Here is a 21,268-nt window from a genome sequence, read left to right as displayed (position 1 = left end):
CGCCAAAAGCATATGGAACCCTGGCCAGGGAATAAATAGGGTGGCTTCCCTGAAACCCAAATGGAGTTTGGAAACACAAGCCTCCCTGACTCTCCACCTGAGGTCACATTTGGCCGGGAGGAGGGGAGGGGAGCTCTGGTATCAGGCAGCAAGAGGGATCTAGGAGTTTGGGGTCTGGAGTTAGAGAAACCTGGGTTCGAATCTTGGCTCTTCTATCTTGAGTGTGGTGTGAACCAGGCCACTTTGCATCTCTGAACTTGGTTTCCTCCTCACCAAATGGGAAAAGAAGGAATTGTACCTGTCTCGTAAGATTGCTGTCAGAATGAAGCGAGATAATTCATGTCAGGCAGTTAAGTAGATATGCACTGAGATTACGTTAAGTGCACGGTACTAGCATCCTCGCGGCATTGGTAACAACGAGTAACGGTAGTGAACAGACTGGGGGAAATGAAAAACCACCTTTGGGCTTCTGTGCTGTCCTCGTGGGTCTCCTTGTGATGCCTCTTAGTCTTAGGCACACATCTGTGAGCTTCGAGAGAGCGCCTGAAGTTCTTGGCTGGCGGTGGGGGGGGGGGGCGGCGCTTCAGAATATGGAGTCCTTTCCCATTCAGGGCATGGGAGAAATCCTGGTATCGCGGGGCTGCTGTGTGAATGTGCATGTGTGTGTGCGTGTGTATGTGAGAGAGAGAGAGCATGCTAGTGTCTTGAGGTCCAAAAGGCCTGTTGACTGCGTGGTGGTTGTACCTGACCCATCCAATCCACTTTCCTTTGGGAGAAGGACTGTCACTCTTGACTTCTTCAGTTTTAAAGGACCATTTGCTGGGGCGCCTGGGTGGCTCAGTCAGTTAAGCATCCGACCTCAGCTCAGGTCATGATCTCGCCATCTGTGAGTTCGAGCCCCGTGTTGGGCTCTGTGCTGACAGCTCAGAGCCTGGAGCCTACTTCGGATTCTGTGTCTCCCTCTCTCTCTCTCTGCTCCTCCCCCACTGGCACTCTGTGTCTAAAAAAATAAATAAACATTAAAGAAAAAAATAAAGGACTGTTTGCCTTGAGTGATGAAGGAAGCTGCTTAAGTCCATCTTCAGAGCCCTCACAGGCAGTTTGTTTCTGACTTGGTTGTTCTTTTTTAAAAAATGTTTATTTTTGAGAGAGAGACAAAGCACAAGCAAGGGAGGGGCAGAGAGAGAGCCAGAGAGAGAATACCAAGCAGCATGCACACTGTCAGCACAGAGCCTGACACGGGGATCAAACCCACGAACCATGAGATCATGACCTGAGCCGAAGTCGGACCCTCAACTGACTGAGCCACCCAGGTGCCCTCCGACTTGGTTTCTCTTGACTTATACAGGGTTTCTGGCTTGTGTTTTAACAAGTCTGGTATTCAGAAACGGTATTATTACTGATGCTGGAGACTGGTGGTTTTCTTCATCTTCTTCTACCCCCACCTTTCTCTTTTTTGTTTTGCTTTAAAGTCACAAAATCCAATCTGTAAAATCAATCAAAGAAAGCCTGGAAGCCTGCCACTTCTGCCGTCCCCACCTCTTGCAGCAGCCTGGAAAACATTTCTTTTTTAAAAAAAATTGTAAAATATTTATTTATTTTTGAGAAAGAGAGAGACAGAGAGAGACAGAGTGCAAGCTGGGAAGGGGCAGAGAGAGAGGGAGACACAGAATCCGAAGCAGGCTCCAGGCTCTGAACTGTCAGCACAGGGCCTGGAGGCGGAGATCCAACTCACAAACTGTGAGATCATGACCTGAGCTAAAGTCGGATGCTTACCCAAGTGAGCCACCCAGGTGCCCCCACTTTGTTAAAAAAAATGTTAACGTTTATTTTTGAGAGAGAGAGAGAGAGAGAGAGAGAGATAGAAAGTCAGCTGGGGAGGGGCAGAGATTGAGAATCCAAAGTGCCCTGAAGACATGTCTAAGAAAGTGGCAGAACACAGTTGACAGAACACTGCGTTCGGCTCGCCACATTAACCAGCCTTTTTATACCTGGGCTGCTGTTTGGGGGAAAAGGATCGGACATAGCTGTGTAAATAAACAAGCACGTTACAAGAAACAGAGTGTCTCCTCCACTGCGGTAACAGGGCAGTTGCTTAGTATAACCCCTCTTTTTGACAGTTGCCTGAGCTGCGGTGGCTGAAGCTGTTGATTGGGACCGATTGGAGGCTTAGGGAGCACAGAGCTCATTGTGGAATGAAGTGGTGTTGCTAAAGCGCGTTGAGGGGGCATTTGGGGGAGTTTGAGGCAGTGGTCAGAACATTTCATTCGTGCAAGACGTGCCGCTTTCAATTTATTACGCGTGTGCGCCAACACCAGTGCCATTTTACACAGAGAGTCGCTTGTTGACATGCTCTCCCACATGGCAGGGCGTAACTTGACACATTTTTGCCCGCCTTTGCAACAGAGTCCAAGTGTGACCTGGACTTTTGTCTGTTTTTCCTCTCCAGGCTCCAGATGCACATGTTGAATGGAGCGCTTCTGGCCCTGCTGTTTCCTGTGGTAAATACCCGGCTGGTAAGTTGCCCCTTCTAGAAACACAGCAGCAATGTACAGAGTAGTCTTTGCTCGCTCTTTTACTATCCAGTGCTTGCCCCCATGCTTAGCTCAGTGTGCCCGTGTGAGTGTTAAAATATCTATATATTTAATATTGAGGTTTGACATAGCGCTATTTGGATGCAGCGGAGCTTGGTAGGTAAGGTTGGGAGTATTTGATGGAACTCTAGGCCTGCATTAAAAGTTTAGGATAGACTGAAAAAGCCTACAGGAACTCTTGGAGAGCATTGCTGGAGAGAAGGGGGGCTGGGAGACTCACTTTATTAGAGGTTTCCAGGTGTTCTAAGGGGCTCTCGTTTGGACTCAGCCACATTGGCCCAGAATAATCTGATGGGGAGCCTCAAGGCCTGTCCGCTGTGTCAAGAGGCCCCTTGGGAAAGAATTAGATACTTTCCTGCATTCACCCAAACCTGCAGGGCAGTCTGGGCCACCTCCCCCCCCCCCCCCCCCCCGCAGTGGTTAGCAAGTAGAATCCCGCTGTAGCGGGGGCGGGGAGGGGGTGGTTGATAAATGGGCATAGAGAGAAACAGGAGCTATAAGGCTGGGGTGGCAGGGCCCTGTCCTCAGACTCCCTCATGTGGGACTCTGGAGGGATTCGCCGCACATGTTAGAAAGCACAGGAAGACAAATCACCTGTAAAATCCTTGCTCCTGCTTTCTGTTTTCATGACTTACTTAAGTTTGCATCATGCATTAAGATCGCAGTGTAAATCTCACAATGCTAATCCTTCCTCTTTGGATAGCATTTTATAGATTACAGGGTCTTTTCAACATAACAGTTACGGGAGGTAGATAAGGGCAAGTATTATGGCCTCTTGTTACAGAGGAAGAAACTGACATTCATGGAGTCACACAAGTTCTAAGTGGCAGAGTTGGGAATGGAGAAGCCTCTAGATCCTATCAGCACAGCTAACCTTCACTCTCTCCAAGGATGTTTTCACACCCTCCTCACAAATACTCACGTATACCCTTACGATTGCTGTATGTTTCTAGGTGCATATTGTACATCAATAGAAATTAAAAGAAAAAGCATTCATCTAAAGCAGTGATCTTGAACCCAGGCTCAACGTTTTGCTCCAGGCTCACCCAGGGGTCCTTAAGCAAGCAAACAAACAAACAAATGATCAGCAGCAACAACAAAAACAAACAAAAACCATTGATGCCTTGGAGCATCTGAGTTCTTGATCTGTGACACAGCCTGGGTATAGTGTTTTTAAAAAGTGTTCCTAACGTGGTGCTGTGGTTGAGGACCACTGATTTTGTGCAGTAGCTCTGAAACTGAATGTCCACAGCAGTCAGCCTGAGGAAATGACTAAAAAATGAGGCTTGCCAGACCTCACCTTTGGCAGGTCTGATTACAAGGATCAGGGATGATGCCAGGAAACAAGCGTTTGTAATAAGCCCCCAAGGAATGTCGATTGCCGGGTCCTCCGACCACCCTTGGAGAATCAGCATCCTAGGTGATCGTAATTCCCAGTAACTCCAAACGCGGAAGTCCAAGTGTGGTCTGAGGACCAGCCTCATGTGGGTGCTCCCTCTTAGAAATGCAGAATTTTATTTAATTTATTATTTTATTTTTATTTTTTTCAATTTTTATTTTATTTTTTATTTAAATCCAAGTTAGTTAACGTATAGTGTAATAATGATTTCAGGAATAGGGTTTAGCAATTCGTCACTTTTTTATAACACCCAGTGCTCATCCCAACAAGTGCCGTCCTGAGGTCCCATCACCCATTTAGCCCATCCCCCCACCCAACACCCCTCCAGCAACCCTCAGTTTGTTCTCTGTATTTAGGAGTCTCTTATGGTTTATCTCCCTGGTTTTTTTACACGTATTTTAAAATTTATTTATTTATTTATTTATTTACATTTTTTGATGTTTATTTGTTTTTGAGAGACACAGAATACAAGCTGGGGAGGGGCAGAGAGAGGGAGACACAGGATCTGAAGCAGGCTCCAGACTCCGAGCTGTCAGCACTGAGCCCAGCATGGGGCTCAAACCCACAACCTGTCAGATCATGCCCTGAGCTGAAGTCGGATGCTTAACCCACTGAGCTACCCACGCGCCCCTGTTTTTATTTATTTTTGAGAGAGAGAGAGAGAGAGAGAGAGAGAGAGATACAGAGCATGAGTGGGGGAGGGGCAGAGAGAGAGGGAGACACACCATCCGAAACAGGCTCTAGGCTCTGAGCTGTCAGCACAGAGCCCGACATGGAGCTCGAACTCACGACCCATGATATCATGACCTGAGCTGAAGTCAGATACTTAACCAACTGAGCCACCCAGGCAGTGCTCCCTCTTTGTGTTTATTTTATTTTTGCTTCCTTTCTCCCATGTTCATCGGTTTTACTTCTTAAATTCCACATATGAGTGAAATCATATGGTATTTGTCTTTCTCTGACTGACTTATTTCGCTTAGCATAATACATTCTAATTCTATCCATGTTGTTGCAGATGGAAAGATTTCATGCTTTTTGGTGGCTGAGTAATATTCCTGTGTGTGTGTGTGTGTGTGTGTGTGTGTGTGTGTGTGTGTGTAGTACTGCTATAAACATTGGGGTAGAAATGCAGAATTTTAGGCCCCTACCTCAGACCTACTACATCGGAATCTACATTCCAATGCGTGGCTTACAGGGCCTCCCAGCTTTCTTCCACAGAGCCCAAAGCATCTCGTAGATAGACCAGAGGAGCTCCCGAAGGGGGAAGTGCCAGGGTGGGAGAAGGGCAGGCAGTATTGTGTCTGTCATGGTAGGCCGGGCACACACAGCTCAGTGTTCCCCTGTGAGCTGGGTTCAGCAGGCCCGGGCTGCTGTAGGTACCTTTGTTCTCCCTTCCGCATTCCCCACAATGTACGACTTGCCCGACTTCACCTGAGTCCTTCACCAGAACACCTGCCTTGGTCTCAGAGCTGTAGGGGCTCTGAAGAACGGTGCCCCAGAACGGTACAAAACAAACAAATTGTGCGCCCAGGGATGTGGAGCCGCGCTGCGGAGGCAGAGAAGTGGCTCTAGTGCTCTCTTATCCCATTTGTCCGCTCACCCTGTCACTGTTTTCTCAGATTGAGAGGTCAGGCAGATAAAAAGCTGCTTTCCTTCTTCCTTTTCAGCAGTTCTGGCAGATTCCAGGAAGGGGCAGTGCACCAGAAAATACCACCTCCACCCCAGGCTCACACAGTCAGTGATCCTGAGTTCGAGTGCTTCTGGCCCACAGCTCGGGCCAGTCTCTGCCATCCGTTGAGGTGCATATGGTTCCTCTACACAGGTTGCCTTCATCTCTCTTCCTAGTGGGACCTTTCCCACAAGGAAAGCCACATAGTCGTCTTGCAGGACCACTAAGCAGAAACAGACGTGATGATTCCCATTGTGCGAGCTTGAAAATAAAGGCCCCCAAGAGCCCATTCAGGTACCTGGAGTCAGAAAGGCGGTGGTGAAGTTTTCATTCAGCTGCTATTGTTATACCACAGCTGCATTCTTCACCAGGTCAGCTGACACTTCTGGAGCGCTTACTATGCGCCCAGTACTGTTCCAAGTGCTCTGCATGGGCTAACGTATTTGATCCTCACAATAAACTTCTGAGGCAAGGCACTGTTCATTATCCCCCAGATCAAGATGCCAGCGGCATTGGTCTTCTCTGAAGCCTCTCTCCTTGGCTTGCATATGGCCGCCATCTTGATGTCTTTTCACATGGTCTTTTCTCTGTGCACGCACATCCGTGGTGCCTCTCTGTGTGTCCAAATCTCCTCTTCCTGTAGGGACATCTTTCAGATTGGATTAGGGCCCTCCTAATGGCCTCCTTTTAACTTAATCACCACTTTATTGGAGGCATTTCCAAATATACTGACGTTCTGAGATAAGGCCTTGAACATCTGAATTTTGGTGGGGACACAATTCAGCCCATAACAGCTTTACTACTCTGTACAGAAAACACTATTTCTCTTTCATCCCCTCTTTTCCTCCTTTCCCTCCTTCCTTCTTTCTCTTTCTCTCTCTCCCCTTCTTCCCCTTTCTCATGGCAGATTTGCTATTACAGTTGTTACAGCACCTAATACTTTACAAATACATATCGGGCTATAGCCAACCAGCTCATCAAGAATGTTCAGGTAACTTTCCTTAACATTGAAGCTTCTTTGATGAGCTCTCTCTTAATGAGCGATTCTAATCACTCTGGTAAATAATCTTGGTGCTGCTCTTTTTCTAAAATGAAGCTGAGAAGAGCTCACAGTCGTGGCTTCATTTGCTTGTGTTTTTGCAACTGGCTTTGCCTTGGTTTTCTTAGATAGTTGGGACCCTTCCTGGGCTACTTCTGACCTTCAGGACTTTTTGCTTTGCGATCCCTTAGTTGAATACAGATTGAGTTAAAATAAGACGCAGGAAGATTGGCAACTCTTTAAGCCTGATAATCCGGTTAGGTAAGAACCCAGCTTTTGACTTCTGTTTCCGTCTTTCTTCTTTTTTATATAATCTTCAAAGTTTATTTATTTATTTATTTAGAGAGAGACAGAGACAGCGCAAGTGGGGGAGGGGTAGAGAGAGAGGGAAAGAGAATTCCAAGCAGGCTCCATGCTGCCAGTGCGGAATCCTAAGCAGGGCTCGGACCCACAAAGCTGTGAGATCATGACCTGAGCTAAGATCGAGTCAGACACTTAACTGACTGAGGCACCCCAAAAGGATTTCTTCTCCTTCTCCTCCTCCTCGCCACCCAGGCATCCCAAAAGGATATCTCCTTCTCCTTCTTTATTTTTTTTAGTAGGCTTCAGGCCCAATGTGGGGTTTGAACTCACGACCCCAAGACCAAGACTAACATGCTGCACTGAGCCAGCCAGGCACCCCTCTTTTGCTCTTTGTTCTTGACCCTTTACCATTTTAATCTTTGTTGTTGTTGTTGTTGTTGTTGTTGTTCATAAGCAGTAATCTAAAGGCAAGGAAAAGAAAATGAGTGAGTGTGTGTGCCAGTAACAGAGTCTTATATATGTTCATATATATAAAGAGAGAGAACAAGGGAGTTCCAGGAAGTTGCCACAGTCAGCTAAAGCTGACTGGTCATCAGTGAATTTTCATTTGCTGTACTCTGTCCTGTGACTTCCTGGCACCAGTATATGCAGACTAGCTAGAGAATGCCTGGGTCCCAATTTCTCCTGGTTCTCCAGCTTAGAAGCTGACACCTTAGAGGAAGGACCATATATTCCAGTGGCTCATATTATAAGGAAGAGCTCTTTACTGCCAGGATTCTGGAGATGGTCTTTTTCTGGCTTCAGGTGAAGTGTCTTAAGTGCTATTTCTCTTCTTGAAGGGAAGGAGGAAAAATTCATCATAGAACTATTGATTATTAGATTAGCAGGGAGCTGAAAGCTTGTCTGGTCTCATCTTATCTTCTAGAAGCGGTCCTTAGAAGGATAAATGCCTTGCCCAGGAAGGTAAGGTGGGTGGCCCCTAAAATCCAGGTCTCCTGACTCAGACTTCGGAGCTGTTTTCCTATTCTATGATGGGAGTTCAGGGCATGTTTGAAAGCTGATGAGCCCAGATGCTGGAGATGCTTCTTAGTTCTGTCCATCTGAAAGAGTTGGGCCACAGGTTTCTCTGAGAAGCTGAAGAAGACTATAGACCCTCTTCCTAGATAAACGCACAAACACAATTGGGCAGATAATTTCAGGAGACTCCTCTCCTGTCTCCTGCCAACCCCTAGCCCATCCGTGGATCCCAGGTTGAGATCACTTCCCACCCAAGCTGGCTATACTCCATGGCTCAAAGAATAGATGTGTTGCCTAGTTAATGAACTCCTTGTGATAGCTAGTGGCTTTTGGGCTGGTGGTGATGCTGGATTCCTTATCTGTGCCTGTGACTTAGCAAAACATACCCATTCCAAGCTAAAACACCTTCTGGAAAGTGAAAGCCGGGAGGTAGGAGCTCAGTAGGGTACCGATGGGACCTGGTTACATACTAGGTTCTCATTTCCATCTCTTACCTTGCATTGTTGTTGATCTAGTCATCACAATGAGGCACTGAGCGTGAGCTACATCTCTAGTCCTGTGCCTTTTGTCCTCAGATGCCCAAGAGAGGGCATCTGAATGTAGAGTGTTCTGAGCAAGGGAGAGTGGAAGCGGAAAACAAACTTAAGACACCATATCTGCCCCCTTCCCAGACTGAAGACTCTGGCCTGGCCCGTTTGGTTTTTTTGTTTTGTTTTTTTTTTACAGCCATCTGTCTTCTACTGGAATAATAATAAGGATGGTAATGATTCTTTTCATCAAGTTCCTTTCTTCTTCAAGGCCCAAAGCCTCAAGTAGAATTATCTCATTATCAAAATTGTCCATTATTATGTATCCTTGTTGATCTCTCTTCTTGCTCTTTTTTCCCCCTCCTTTCCCATCCCCCTGCCTTTTGTCTGCTTCCTGTTTTGTGAGAGATTGTTCTCTCAAATGTCCCTCACTCTGAGACTGAGTGGAAGAGGCTAGTAATGATTTTTTCATTACTGGGGCGGCTCCCTGGCATCCACAATCATTATCTTCATGTTCTCGAGACGCAGGCTTGTCGCTGGTACACCTTGTCCCCGTGTGTGCTGCTTGGGAAACTTCGCTTTCCCCCCGGGCAAATGGGGTTGAGAATCTTACTCTTTGCTAACTGGCATGTTGGAATGTGCTAATTGACCTAGAAAAGTTACTCCGGTGCCTGGCAAATTGAGCCGTTTAAGAAAGTTATAGTTTGGATCTTGGACCTGAACTAGGGACAGAATGTCCCTTTGCTTTCCTGAGAGCACTTAAAAGATAAAAAGCTTGGTTTTAGAAGAGACCTTTGCGTTTTGAAGAATTGATTTGGTCAAAATTTTGCCTCAGCCTTCTACAAAGGCCAGTGTGTTTCTGATGAGATGAAACCAAATTCTAGGGACTATTCTAGGATATGTCTAATAGCTGCCTTTATTTTAAGATTCATCTTTTTTTTAAGTTTATTAATTTATTTTTTGAGAGAGAGAGCGAGAGCGAGCAGGGGAGGGGCAGAGAGGGAGGGAGAGAGAGAGAGAATCCCAAGCAGGTTCCACACTAACTGCACGGAGCCCAATGCAGGGCTCAAACTCACAAACTGTGAGATAGTGACCTGAGCCGAAGTCAAGGGTCAGATGCTTAACCGACTGAGTCACCCAGGCACCCTAAGATTAATCTTTGAGAGCCTTCCATCCTCCATGAATCTAGCCCAATCACACAGTCCAGATTTTCATTGAGCAATTTTTGGTATTACGTATTGTGCAAGATGCTGCGGGGAATGTGGAAAGAGCCAAGGGTGTGTTCCTGGCTCTCAAGGAACTTGGCAGTTTAATTAGAAAGATGAGGCATAAATTATGGCAGTACTAAGACTGAAATCATGAAAAATACGTATCACAAGGCAGTCCGGGCTGAATTGCTAAATTGCAATTGCTCTGAGTTCTAAGATGGGAAGAGGATTAATATTGGCATTGATCAGGCACCTGCTGTATGTCAGGTAATTTACATATGTTACTATTTAACTCACACAAGAACCCCATTTTACCTGTGAAGAAATTGGGGTTCAGAGAGGTTTAAATGGCTTGCCCAGAGTTATGCAGTTCCTAATATGCTACAGCTGAATGCACTGCCTCTTGGAGAGATCAGTGGGTTAAGTGGTCCAAAAAGGCTTCTCAGAGGAATAAAGCCCAAAGTGAGCCTTGGGAGATGAATGGAATATGCATGCAATCACAGAAGAGCAAAGCAGTTCAACGAAGGGAATGCCATGGCTGGGCATGGAGGTAGGAAACTGGTGTATTGCTTCTCTTTTCCACCTCTACTAAGAATTCCTTACAGGCAGATGGGACTTTGCAACCAGAAAAGCTCTTTCACAGGTATCTCACCCTAATGTACTAAGAATATGGATGTAGGGAGCAAAGCTATGGATGTGGGCTTATATCCTGGCTGTGCTACTCGTGTGTGTGTGTGTGTGTGTGTGTGTGTGTGTGTGTGTGAAAGAGAGAGAGAGAGGGAAGGAAGCTGGCCAAATTACTTCTGTGGACCACAGTTCTCCTCATCTATAAAATGGAGGTGACAGTCGTGCTAACCTCCTAAATTTATCCTGAAGATTAAGTAGTTAACATGTGTGAAGCGTGTAGCACAGCACCTGGCAAACAGGACACCCTCAGTCAGTGTTAGCTGTTAATTATTAGTCTTGGGCCCTCACAAAAGTCCTGTGAGGTGGTATTATAATAAACATTTTGCAGATTGAGCCATCCAAAGTTTAAGTAACTTGTATAGGGATGCATAGACTGATCTGGCCTGAGAACTTTGGTCTTTCTGATACAAAGCTTACGGGTGTCCTCTTCTTTCTTTCCTAATTATGTAGACTGATTTTCAAGTATTAAGCCAAATCAACTCTTTGTGGTAAATTTTATACAGTACCCACTAGAGATTTGAGGGATGGATTATACCTTTAGGATTTAAAAAAAATGTTTGTTTATTAATTTTGAGAGAGAGAGAGAGAGAGAGAGAGAGAGAGAGAGACAGCATGTGTAATGGGGGAGGGGCAGAGAGAGAGGGACAGAGGAGGTTCTGCTCTGACAGCAGTGATCCCCATGTGGGGCTCGAACTCAAGAATCACGCCATCATGACCTAAGCCAAAGATGGATGCTCAAGTGAGCCACCCAGGTGCCCCTGGGATTATTATTTTATTTTATTTTTTTAATAAAAATCAGATATGCTCTGTTGAAAAACCAATCAGGAATATAAAGAGAAAGCTAATCATTTTACCCACCAGCTTTCAATCCTATTCTGCCCACCCCCCCAGGGGTAAGTTGTGTTAAAGGCTTGTGTATCTTTCCACAGTTTTCATCTGCTCATAAATGCAGAGCAAGATTTCCCTATTTCTAGGGTTGTTGGTTTGTGTGGGTTTTGATTTCCTACACAATTGGCATTACACTAAACATTGCTCCAGTGAATTTCCTTTAACGTAACAGATAATCCGTAATCTGTGCAGCTAATGGATGTAACTCATTCTTTTGTAACGGCTGCTTAGCACACCATAGTTCGGTTGGACTGTATATTCAGCCAGTTTTCTAGGTTCCCAGCACTATATCATAACTAGTCTCTGTGGGCAAGGATAGTGTCTCTTGTGACATCTGTCCCCCATAGGACCATGCACCTAGCATATGGTAAGTAGCCACAGATAGAATAAATGAACTAGTCCACAAACCTAAACCTCTGTCTTGTCCAGGGAAATCCCAGGGATCCCTCTCACACATGTCCTGAGATCTTGGGAGTGAAGACAGAGGGATGATAGATGATATTTTTTGCAGGTGAACTATTTTTTTTTAAACCACTTGAAATAATGATATCTTCCTGATCACAACAAAAGATATACACACTGTCAAAAATTTGTGAAATACAGCAAAGTATAAATGAAAAAGAAAAATCACTACCAGTGCAAAGGTGGTTATTTTTCACTACATTTTAAAAGAAACTGCAACAAAAAGCATGAGGCGTTTGTGCCTTCGTCTTTACAAATGTATGAATGTTTTATTTATATAAGTAATATCTGTTCATAATGGAAGAAAATAGAGAATATAGAAAAAGACCAGAATAAAACACATCATTTCAGTAGTAACAACTGTTAACATTGTTTGCTGCATATTCTCGAAGTCTTTTGTCTCTGCATAGATGGTAAGAGTTAGTCTGGTGTGGGGGTCAAAAGTGCCGACCCTGGAGCCATCCTGTCTGTGGTTTTGTGCCTGGCTCCTCTGTCTTTACCTGTGTGACCTTGCAAAAGGTAACTAACTTCTGTGAACTCATTTTCTGAGCTATGAAATGGTGCCCAGGTGAATGGAGATCACAGGTGGTAAGCACTTGGCACTAAGCACCGTTCCTGATACTACCTTAGACATGGAGGGGTGTTCCTACTGGCATGTGCTTTTTTTCGATGTTTGTCTTCAGAACTTTGGCTCCATCTCCTTAAGCTGTTGGGTGATGGTGAAGTAAAGGGGGGGCTTTGTTTTTGTATTAGCCATGCTGAGCAAGATTAAAATTCCCTGGCAGGCTTCCTTTTCTGCACTAACAGTACCTTTGTTTTTTGCATTTGTTTCCAAGACAGCCTGTTTGATTAGCTATTGGCCAGCTCTCTCTCCTGCATTCTGCCAGGTGAATTAGGCTCACTCTTGGTTTCTCTTCCCATTTGAATAAAATGTCCAGACTCTTTGGTTTGCCAGTGAGGCCTGAGCCCTTCAGCCCATGGAGTGAATGGCAGCAGTGAGTGAGTACCAGGGAGTAGCCTCTAGAGTTTGCCAGTCCTTTGCCTTTGTTTTGTTTTCCTAGAATGAGATTAGAAGAGCCTGCCTCCAGCGATTGTACCCAGTGCTTCTCATTCAGCCTTGAGCCACTACCCCACGCAATATTTCTTTTTTTTTTTTATTTTATTTTTTTATTTTTTTTTTAATTTATTTTTTTTTAACGTTTATTTATTTTTGAGACAGAGAGAGACAGAGCATGAACAGGGGAGGGTCAGAGAGAGAGGGAGACACAGAATCTGAAACGGGCTCCAGGCTCTGAGCTGTCAGCACAGAGCCTGACGCGGGGCTCGAACTCACGGACCGCGAGATCGTGACCTGAGCCGAAGTCGGCCGCTCAACCGACTGAGCCACCCAGGCGCCCCGCCACGCAATATTTCTTTATGCAATATGGAGCCTTATCTAGGGGGCGATTTCACTCTCTCCAGTCTGTGGGCCAGTTGTTCTTAACCCTGGCTGCACAACTAGAATCACCAGGGCTGATTTCGAAACATAACCATTTTCAGAAAGCACCCCAGTTAATTCCACTGTGCGGCCAGAGAAGCTGTGCAGCCTGCTCGAAACAGGTAATGTCTCTTGATCAACCACCAGCTTCCTCCTTTGGCAGATGGGATTAGGAATATCTGTTCTCTCCACCTCACAGAGACTTAGGAAGAACAGATAGTGGATAGCAAAAGGTAACAAAGAGATAGCAAAGAACTTTGAAAAGTTAAAAGCACTACACAAATGAGCCTTGTTCTCTCTCTCCCTTGCTCACAAGACAAAGAAAACTTATGTTTGAGAGCTTCAGTTTATAAGGAATGCTAAACAGAATTTGGGCCTGGGTGGTAAATTAGTGAAAGTAAATAAGCATTGTTTATATAGGCTTCTTTGGCCTTGAATTCATTGCCTTTGACAATAAGGATGTCTCCCTACTTTCTGGTGCAGAGGAAGTACCTTTCACCTGGAAAATTCATTCCCTGCATTCTAGAGACAAGAGACAGGGAGTCAGAGTTATCTTGCACTGGCTGCTTCTTAAGTGACTTTAATTTAAAATAATCATTATGGCACTGTGGCATATCTTGGGGCAGCCTGCCCTGGGCCCCCAGCGTCTCTCTATTTTCCCATCACCAGACCCTTGCCACCGGTAATCGACCTTCTGTCTTTATGGATTTGCCTATTCTGGACCTTACATCTAAATAGAATCTTATAACATGTGGCCTTTCCTGAATGACTTCTTTCACTCTACATAAAGTTTCAAATTCATCCGTGTTGCGGCATGTAGTAAGTCTTCATCCTTTTTTACGGGTGGATAATATTCCTTTGTGTAATATGCCACATTTTGTTTATCCATTTATTCTTTGATGGACATTTGGGTTGTTTCCACCATTGGACCATTATGAATAATGCCACTATGAAAAATGACATTCTTATAAAAGTATCTGTTTGAGTGTCAGCTTTGGGGTAGATACCTAGAAGTGGATTTGCTGGATCATATGGTAACTCTATTTTTAACCTTTTGAGGAACTGCCAGATTGTTCTCCAAAGTGGCTGTACAGTTTTATATTCCTATCAGTAGTGTACAGGGGTTCCAGTTTCTCTGGACTCTGATCAGCACTTTTTACTGTTGGACATTTTTTATTATCCCCATCCTAGTGAGTGTGAAGTGATGTCTCACTGTGGGTTTGATTTGCATTTCCCTGATGCTGAATGATGTTGAACACCTTTTCAGGTACTTTTTGGCCATTTGTATGTCTTCTCTGGGGAAATGCCTTTTCAAATTCCCATTTCTTGGGAGGTGGTTTGTTTTTATTGTTCAGTTGTGACAGTTCTTGTGTATTCTGGGTACTAGACTTTTATCAGATGTGTGATTTGAAATATGTTCTCCTATTCCGTAGATTGTCTTTGCATTTTATTTGTGGTATCCTTTGAAGCACAAAATCATTGAACTCTGATGAAGTCTAATCTCTAATTTTTCTCTGGTTGCTTATGATTTTGGTATCACATCTAAGAAACTACGGCTAATCCGCTGCCATGAAATTTTATGACAGTTTTCGTAGAAGAGTTTCATGGCACTAGCTCTTACATTCAGGTCTGTGATCCATTTCAAGTTAATTTTTATAATGTAATGTGTAGAAGGGGTCCAAATTCATTCTTTTGCATATGAGTAGCCAGTTGTCCCAGCACCATTTGTTGAAAAGACTCTTTCCTGTTGAAATGTCTTGGATCCTTTGTCAAAACTCAGTGAAAAAATAAAAGTAAGGGTTTATTTCTGGGCCATCAGTTCTATTCTGTTGATGTATATGTCTCTCCTTATGGCAGCACCACACTGTCTTGATTCTTGTTGCTTTGTACAAAGCTTTGAAACCAGGAAGTATGGATCCTCCAGAGTTGTTCTTCTTTTTCAAGGTTGTTTTGGCCATTCTGGAGTCCTGCATTTCCATATGAATTTCAGGGTCATCTTGTCAATTTCTGCAGAGCAGTCCCGTGAGATTTTGATAGGGGTAGCATTGAATGTAGATCAGTTCGAAGAATATTGCTGTCTTGACAATATGAAGCCCTCCAATCCATGAACACGGGATGTGTTTATCTATGTATTTAGGTCTTCTCGAATTCTTTGCAATGATGTTTTATAGTTTTTGGAGTGTAGGTTTTGCACTTCCTTTGTTATAGTTATCCCTATGTATTTTATTCTTTGTGGTGGTATTGCAAATGGAATCGTCAGTTTCATTTTCAGATTTCTCATTGCTACTCTAGAAGTACAGTTCGTGTTTTCTATATTGATCTTATATCCTGCAACCTTTCAGAACTCATTTATCACTACTAATGTGTGTGTGTGTGTGTGTGTGTATTTTTCAAGTTTTTTTTTTGTTTTGTTTTTGTTTTGTTTTGTTTTGTTTTTTACAGATCATGTCATCCACAAATAGAAATAGTTTTACTTCTTTCCAATCGGGGTGCCTTGTATTTTTTTTTTTCTTGCCCAGTTGCCCTGGCTACAACCTCTAGCACAGTGTTGAATAGCAGTGGCAAGAGTGGACATCCTTGTCTTAGGGGGAAAGCGCCAGTCTCTCATCATTATGATTTTAGTTGTGGGATTTTCACAGGTGCCCTTATCAGGTTGAGGAGGTACCTCCAGTACCCTTTAATAAATGTTTATTTATTTACCCTTGAGGAACCAAGGGTAGTAGAATGTTACCTAATGTGGAGTTAAGTTAGTTTGTCATTCAAGGTTGGGAATTGGCTTAGGGTGCGAGAATGTCCTTTCTTCCCGAGGGGGGAGGTATGGTGATACTTCAGGGGCTGAGAATCATCTACATTCAAGTTAAAATATAGAATCTCAAACATATTTAAAAGAACAGTTAAAGCTAATAGAGTTTCCATGAACTCACAGTGATACTATGTTGCCATGAGGCAATTAAGAATTAAAGGCAAATAAAATGATACTTCAGTGCTGGCATAGAGTAGGAGCTCCATAAATGGTTACTAGATAGTTCATATGCTTAGGATAGGTATGTTAGTTGGTTCAGACTGCCATAAAGCAATACCATAGACTAAGTGGCTTATGTAGCAGAAATGTATTTCCCAACAGTTTTGGAGGCTAGAAGTCAGAGATCAATGTGCCAGTGTAGTCCATTCTGGTGAGATCTCTCTTTATTTGTAGGTAGCCACCTTCTTTCTGTGTCCTCCTAGGGCAGGCAGAGAGCCCTCAAAATCTTTGGTATTTCTTCTTATAAGGACACTAATCCCGGGGTGCCTGGGCAGTTCAGTGGGTTAAGTGTCTGACTCTTGATTTCAGTGCAGGTCATGATCTCATGGTTCGTGAGTTTGAGCCCCACATCAGGCTCTGCTGATAGCATGGAGCCTGCTTGGGATTCTGTCTTCTTCTCTCCCTGCTCCTCCCCCACTTGCTCTCTATATCTTTCTCAAAATAAATAAAAAAAAGAAATTTTTAAAAAAAGGACACTAATCCCTTTGTGATGGTCCCACCCTCAGGACCTCATCTAAATCTAATCATCTTCCAAAGCGCTCCCCCCCCCCCCAGATATCATCACATTGGGGGTTAGGGCTTCAACATGTGAGTTTTTGGGAGATACCAACATGTATTCCGTAACAGGTGGTTAGACCACTGTACACACCAGGTGTGGCCAAATTCGAAACTTTAGGAGTCATGATAACAAAGGTAGGGAATGGCAGGCACAATCAGATATTCACAATAGCTACCATGCCTTGAGAGCCTACATATGTGCCCGGAACTATGCTAGATTCATTAATTCCCTCATCTCATTCCACCCAGCAGCCCTGAAATGTAGATGATCAATCTCATTTATACAGAGGAGCAAATTGAGATGTGTGGGGCAGGAAGAGTTTTCCTCTGCCCTTACAAGACTCTTCTAGCTGGACCAAGAATTAAATTGACCTGAGCCAGATTAACAGGAGAAAATCAAACAAAGCTTAATAACGTGTATAGCTCCTGTAGACATGGGAGATACCCAGGAAGACTGAAAAGCTCCCTGAAGTGGCCGGCACCTTAAATACCATCTCCGGCTTCAGGCAACAGGTAACTTTGGGGGCAGGGAGTCAGTTATGGGAGGTTATTAAGGGAAAGCACAGTAAACAAAGATAAGATGGTACTGCAGATGTGAGTTGTTCCTTTTTCCCCTGATGAGCACGTTCAGAAATTTAGAGTCATCCCCCCCCCTCTCGGTGGTGAGGAAGACGCCCTTACAACTGGAGATTTCCCTTATAAACGTAAATATCTCTTACAAAGGGTAACTTACTCCATTTTCAGAGTTGAGGTGAGTCTGTGGTTTCTTCAAATAAACCAGCTTGGAATCACCAATTTGCCAAAGAGGCGTATCTTGGGGTGGCAAAATTTGCTCCCTTACGGAAGCAAAGAGATGAAGCAACCCACCTAAAGGCACTGAGCTCATGAGTGGCAATATTGCAAACTAGAACCCACGTTTCTGTTTCCAAAGCCCATTGGCTTTCCACTATACCACCCCACCGTCCTCACTGTATTCCCCATCCTTGATGCTCAAAGAGTGGTTCACTGGCCAGCAGAATTGGCCTCCCCTGGGAACTTGCCAGAAATGCAGAGTCATGGGCCCAATCCTGGACACATAGTCTGCATTTTAACAAGATCTCCTGGGGGTTGGTGTGCGTGCAAAACTTTGAGAAGGCCTGGGAAGCAAGATTTAGAGGAAGCAAAATGACTGATATATAGTATGCAAAGGAGCAAAAGTGTCTCAGTCCTACTCAGGTCGTAATCCTGCTTCTGTTTTCTTTTTCTTTTTTTTTTTTTAATATTTATTTTTGAGAGAGAGAGAGAGAGAGAGAGAGACAGAGTGTGAGTGGGGTGGGGCAGAGAGCGCAGGAGGCACAGAATCTAAAGCAGGTTCCAGGCTCCAAGCTGTCAGCACAGAGCCCAATGCAGAGCTCGAACCTGTGAACTGTGAGATCATGACCTGAGCCAAAGTCGGGTGCTCAAGCGACTGAACCACCCAGGCACCCCCTGTTCTTCCCTTTAAGGAGACCTGTCTTCCAACAGGTGTGGGTGTGGAGCATACCTGGTAAAGACTGAGGTCTTCCTGGCTGGTCACTCAGCTACTGTAACTGAGGCCTACACGATAGGGCTGGGCAAAAATTTTGATAGTTTGCACTTTACTGTATGTAAGTTATACCTCAACAAAAAAGAAAGTAAAAAACTAGCACCTGAAATCCTAACATTCTAAAATCCACTGCAGGTGACTTTTAAAATGCATAGAGCCTCAATAGGTGAGGTGCCCCAAAGTAAGGTTGAATAGCTATTTTGCTTGTTGAAAGGAGCAAAGGTTAAATACTGCGAGTTCTAGATCCACGGGAGACCCATTCAGAATAGCCTCCAGCCAAATTGAGGAACACTGCAGAAAGCAGTTGGTCTCTGGTCATATGGAACAGGACCAGGAGCCAGCATAGGCCCCCCCCCCCAGAGATGGGTGTGGGGGGAGTCGCCTTGGGTTGTGGTGATAGGATTACTCAAACATTAATTAGGGGAAGCCAGAGTGTAATCTGGATGTTGGTAAGTCATTTTACCACATAGTTCTTCCTGATAAGCTAAGGTCTCGGTAACGGTGCAGTTAGCTGGCTTAATGGTTTGCTGAACTAACTTAAGGGAGTGATGGCAAGTTCCATCAAGGCAAAGATGGCTCTCCAGAGTGTCAGATTTGCTTGTGTCCCAAAGCTGGGGAAGACAGCTATGTCAGGCGACAGTTTCCGTGTCCCAAAACGTCCTGAAATTGCCTAAGGAACAGAAAGGAAATTTTATACTAGTAAGGGTAAAGCTCAAATACTCACTTTGAAAAATCAACTAGATTCTAGCACTTTATTTATTTTTTAATGTTTATTTATTTTTGAGAGAGAGAGAGCATGCAAGTGGGGCAAAGGCACAGAGGGGGACAGAGGATCCAAAGCAGGCTGTGCGCTGACAGCAGTGAGCCCGATGTGGGGCTCAAACTCGAGAGGTGCGAGATCTTGATCTGAGCTGAAGTTGGATATTCAACCTCCTGAGCCATCCAGGTGCTCCTAGATCCTAGCACTTTAGAGCTTGGGAGGTCCTTAGAAAATCAGGTAATCTAACTATGTCATATCACACATGATAGGGCCCAGAAAGGGGGAATAACTAGGTCATATGGCCGGTGAGTGACAACTCTTAAGACCTGCACTCAGGTCTTCCCGACTCCCAGACCAGTGTGCTACGTCCCCTGCTACATAAGTACTGAATGGGATGCTCAGTGTGTATGTGTAGGGGGACGGGTCCCCACACCAAACACTTGTGTGGACGAACACCAGCTAGGTATCTTATTACCATTTCATTCATTCTCACGCTGTCTGCCTGGAGGTGGCATCAGATCCGGCAGATTAAGGGCTCAGTCCTATGAGACTGCCTCCATTTCAGATGCCTGTCACAAGTCCACGTTGTCACCTGGGCTTCTGACTGACTGACTATAAATTGGAGGGGCCCATGCCCCCCTCCCTGGGTCCAATGAGCTTGCTAGAGCAGCTCACTGAAGTCCAAAACGTTGACTGATGTCTGCCAGTTTATTAGAAAGGATCTTTGGAGGATACCGATGAACAGCCAGACAAAGAGGTATAGAGAGCAGGCTTCAGAAGGGTCCCAGGCGTAGGAGCATCTGTCCTCATGGAACGAGGGTGCCATTCACCCAGCACGTGGATGTATTCACCAGCCGGGGAGCTCAACAACTCTTACTGTTCAAGAGTTTTTATTACAGAGTGTAATGTGTCGCCGCCCTTTCCCAGAGGTCAGTGGGCATGGCTAAACACTCCCACCGTCTCATCCCTTTTGGGTGACCAGCCCCCTCCTGAGGCCCTGGTTCCCTGGGCGGCCATGGGCTTAAAGCTCCACCTGGTGGGGATAGGCCTGCACAGCTCTGCATCTGGGCATGAGGGCTGGAGGCGTGAGGCAGGTGTGCCCTGTCGTCCTCTGAATTAATACCCCGTCTTCTGGGGTGGCTTTGCTGTCTGTGGCCTGTTTCTGGCGTCAGCTGAAGGCTTTTTAATAAAAATGGAACCCAGAGGAGGAATGATAAGGTATCTGATTTTAACCCGAAGTGAGAGAACACCAGATGTTTCATTCTGTCTGAAGGTTGGAGGGAGGAAAAGCAATTAGCAGCTGCTACTGATTTAGCAGCAGACACCTGCTAAGTGAAAATCTGTCAAACTGGCCAGGCTTGGCCCCGGAAGTGTTGTATGCCGCTTCTCAGACATTTCTGGGAATTGTAAATTATGTTGGCCCAAAATAGGTTGTGGGTGGGGGGGTGGGGTGGGGCGGTGGCGAGTGGGCTCTGGAGAAGCTAAACATGTCTGCATAGACCAGGATTGTGTTATTCTAAGATGACAGCAACTTAAAATGGCTTTTTGGTGGGTAAATGGAAAGGAAGAGAAGAGAAAGAATCTTTCCGAAGCTGCCTGGTCGTGCCCTGCTTCTCACCTGGCTCACAGGCCGCCCTCTGGGGTCCATTCCATAGGAGCAGAGGTAGGGCTGATGGAAGGATCAGGGGAGACCTGCTTCTCTTTCTCGACTGGTCCAGAGCACACCTCTCCCCTCCCCCAAGGACAGTGAGTCTCAAAGCAGGAAGAACCCTCCTCCACTGTGGGCTCACAGCAGCTCCTGCTCTGTGACAGTGACAGACTGTTGGCTCTCGGAGCCATCTGGACATCTTCTGCCGGGCTTGTGCTTTCCTTTGGCTTGAAAAGAGGCTTCTCTTACGGCTTTCTGCTTTCCAGAATTCTTTTGCAAGTAGACATTAACTGCCGCTCCCCCCCCCGCTCCATTTTCCTGAGGCCCACACTGAGACACAAACAGTGGAAACAGGAATTCATTGAGAAGGCCTTGGGGATCTGCATATGTGTTGGAAGGGGTGGGTGTTCGAGATATGACTGATGCTAAAGAAGGCCAATTTGTGA

At 45.1% G+C, this 21,268-nt stretch overlaps 1 protein-coding gene across 3 annotated transcripts in view; it reads left to right on the top strand.

Annotated features, from left to right (window-relative positions):
• The window catches only part of TMEM164 (transmembrane protein 164), a 163,042-nt gene that overhangs the window by 96,497 nt on the left and 45,277 nt on the right, over positions 1 to 21,268 (top strand). For all 3 annotated transcript variants that reach the window (XM_040468507.1, XM_040468509.1, XM_040468510.1), the window contains one exon: positions 2,450 to 2,516. In XM_040468507.1, coding sequence (XP_040324441.1) covers positions 2,450 to 2,516 — 67 coding nt within the window. The remainder of the gene's footprint in view (positions 1 to 2,449; positions 2,517 to 21,268) is intronic.

The sequence above is a fragment of the Herpailurus yagouaroundi genome, unplaced genomic scaffold (assembly GCF_014898765.1).
Source record: "Herpailurus yagouaroundi ecotype Mexico unplaced genomic scaffold, PumYag 67700, whole genome shotgun sequence".
NCBI lineage: Eukaryota > Metazoa > Chordata > Mammalia > Carnivora > Felidae > Herpailurus > Herpailurus yagouaroundi.
The sequence above is the reverse complement of the archived record's forward strand: the minus strand, read 5'-3'. Positions and strand labels throughout refer to the sequence as shown.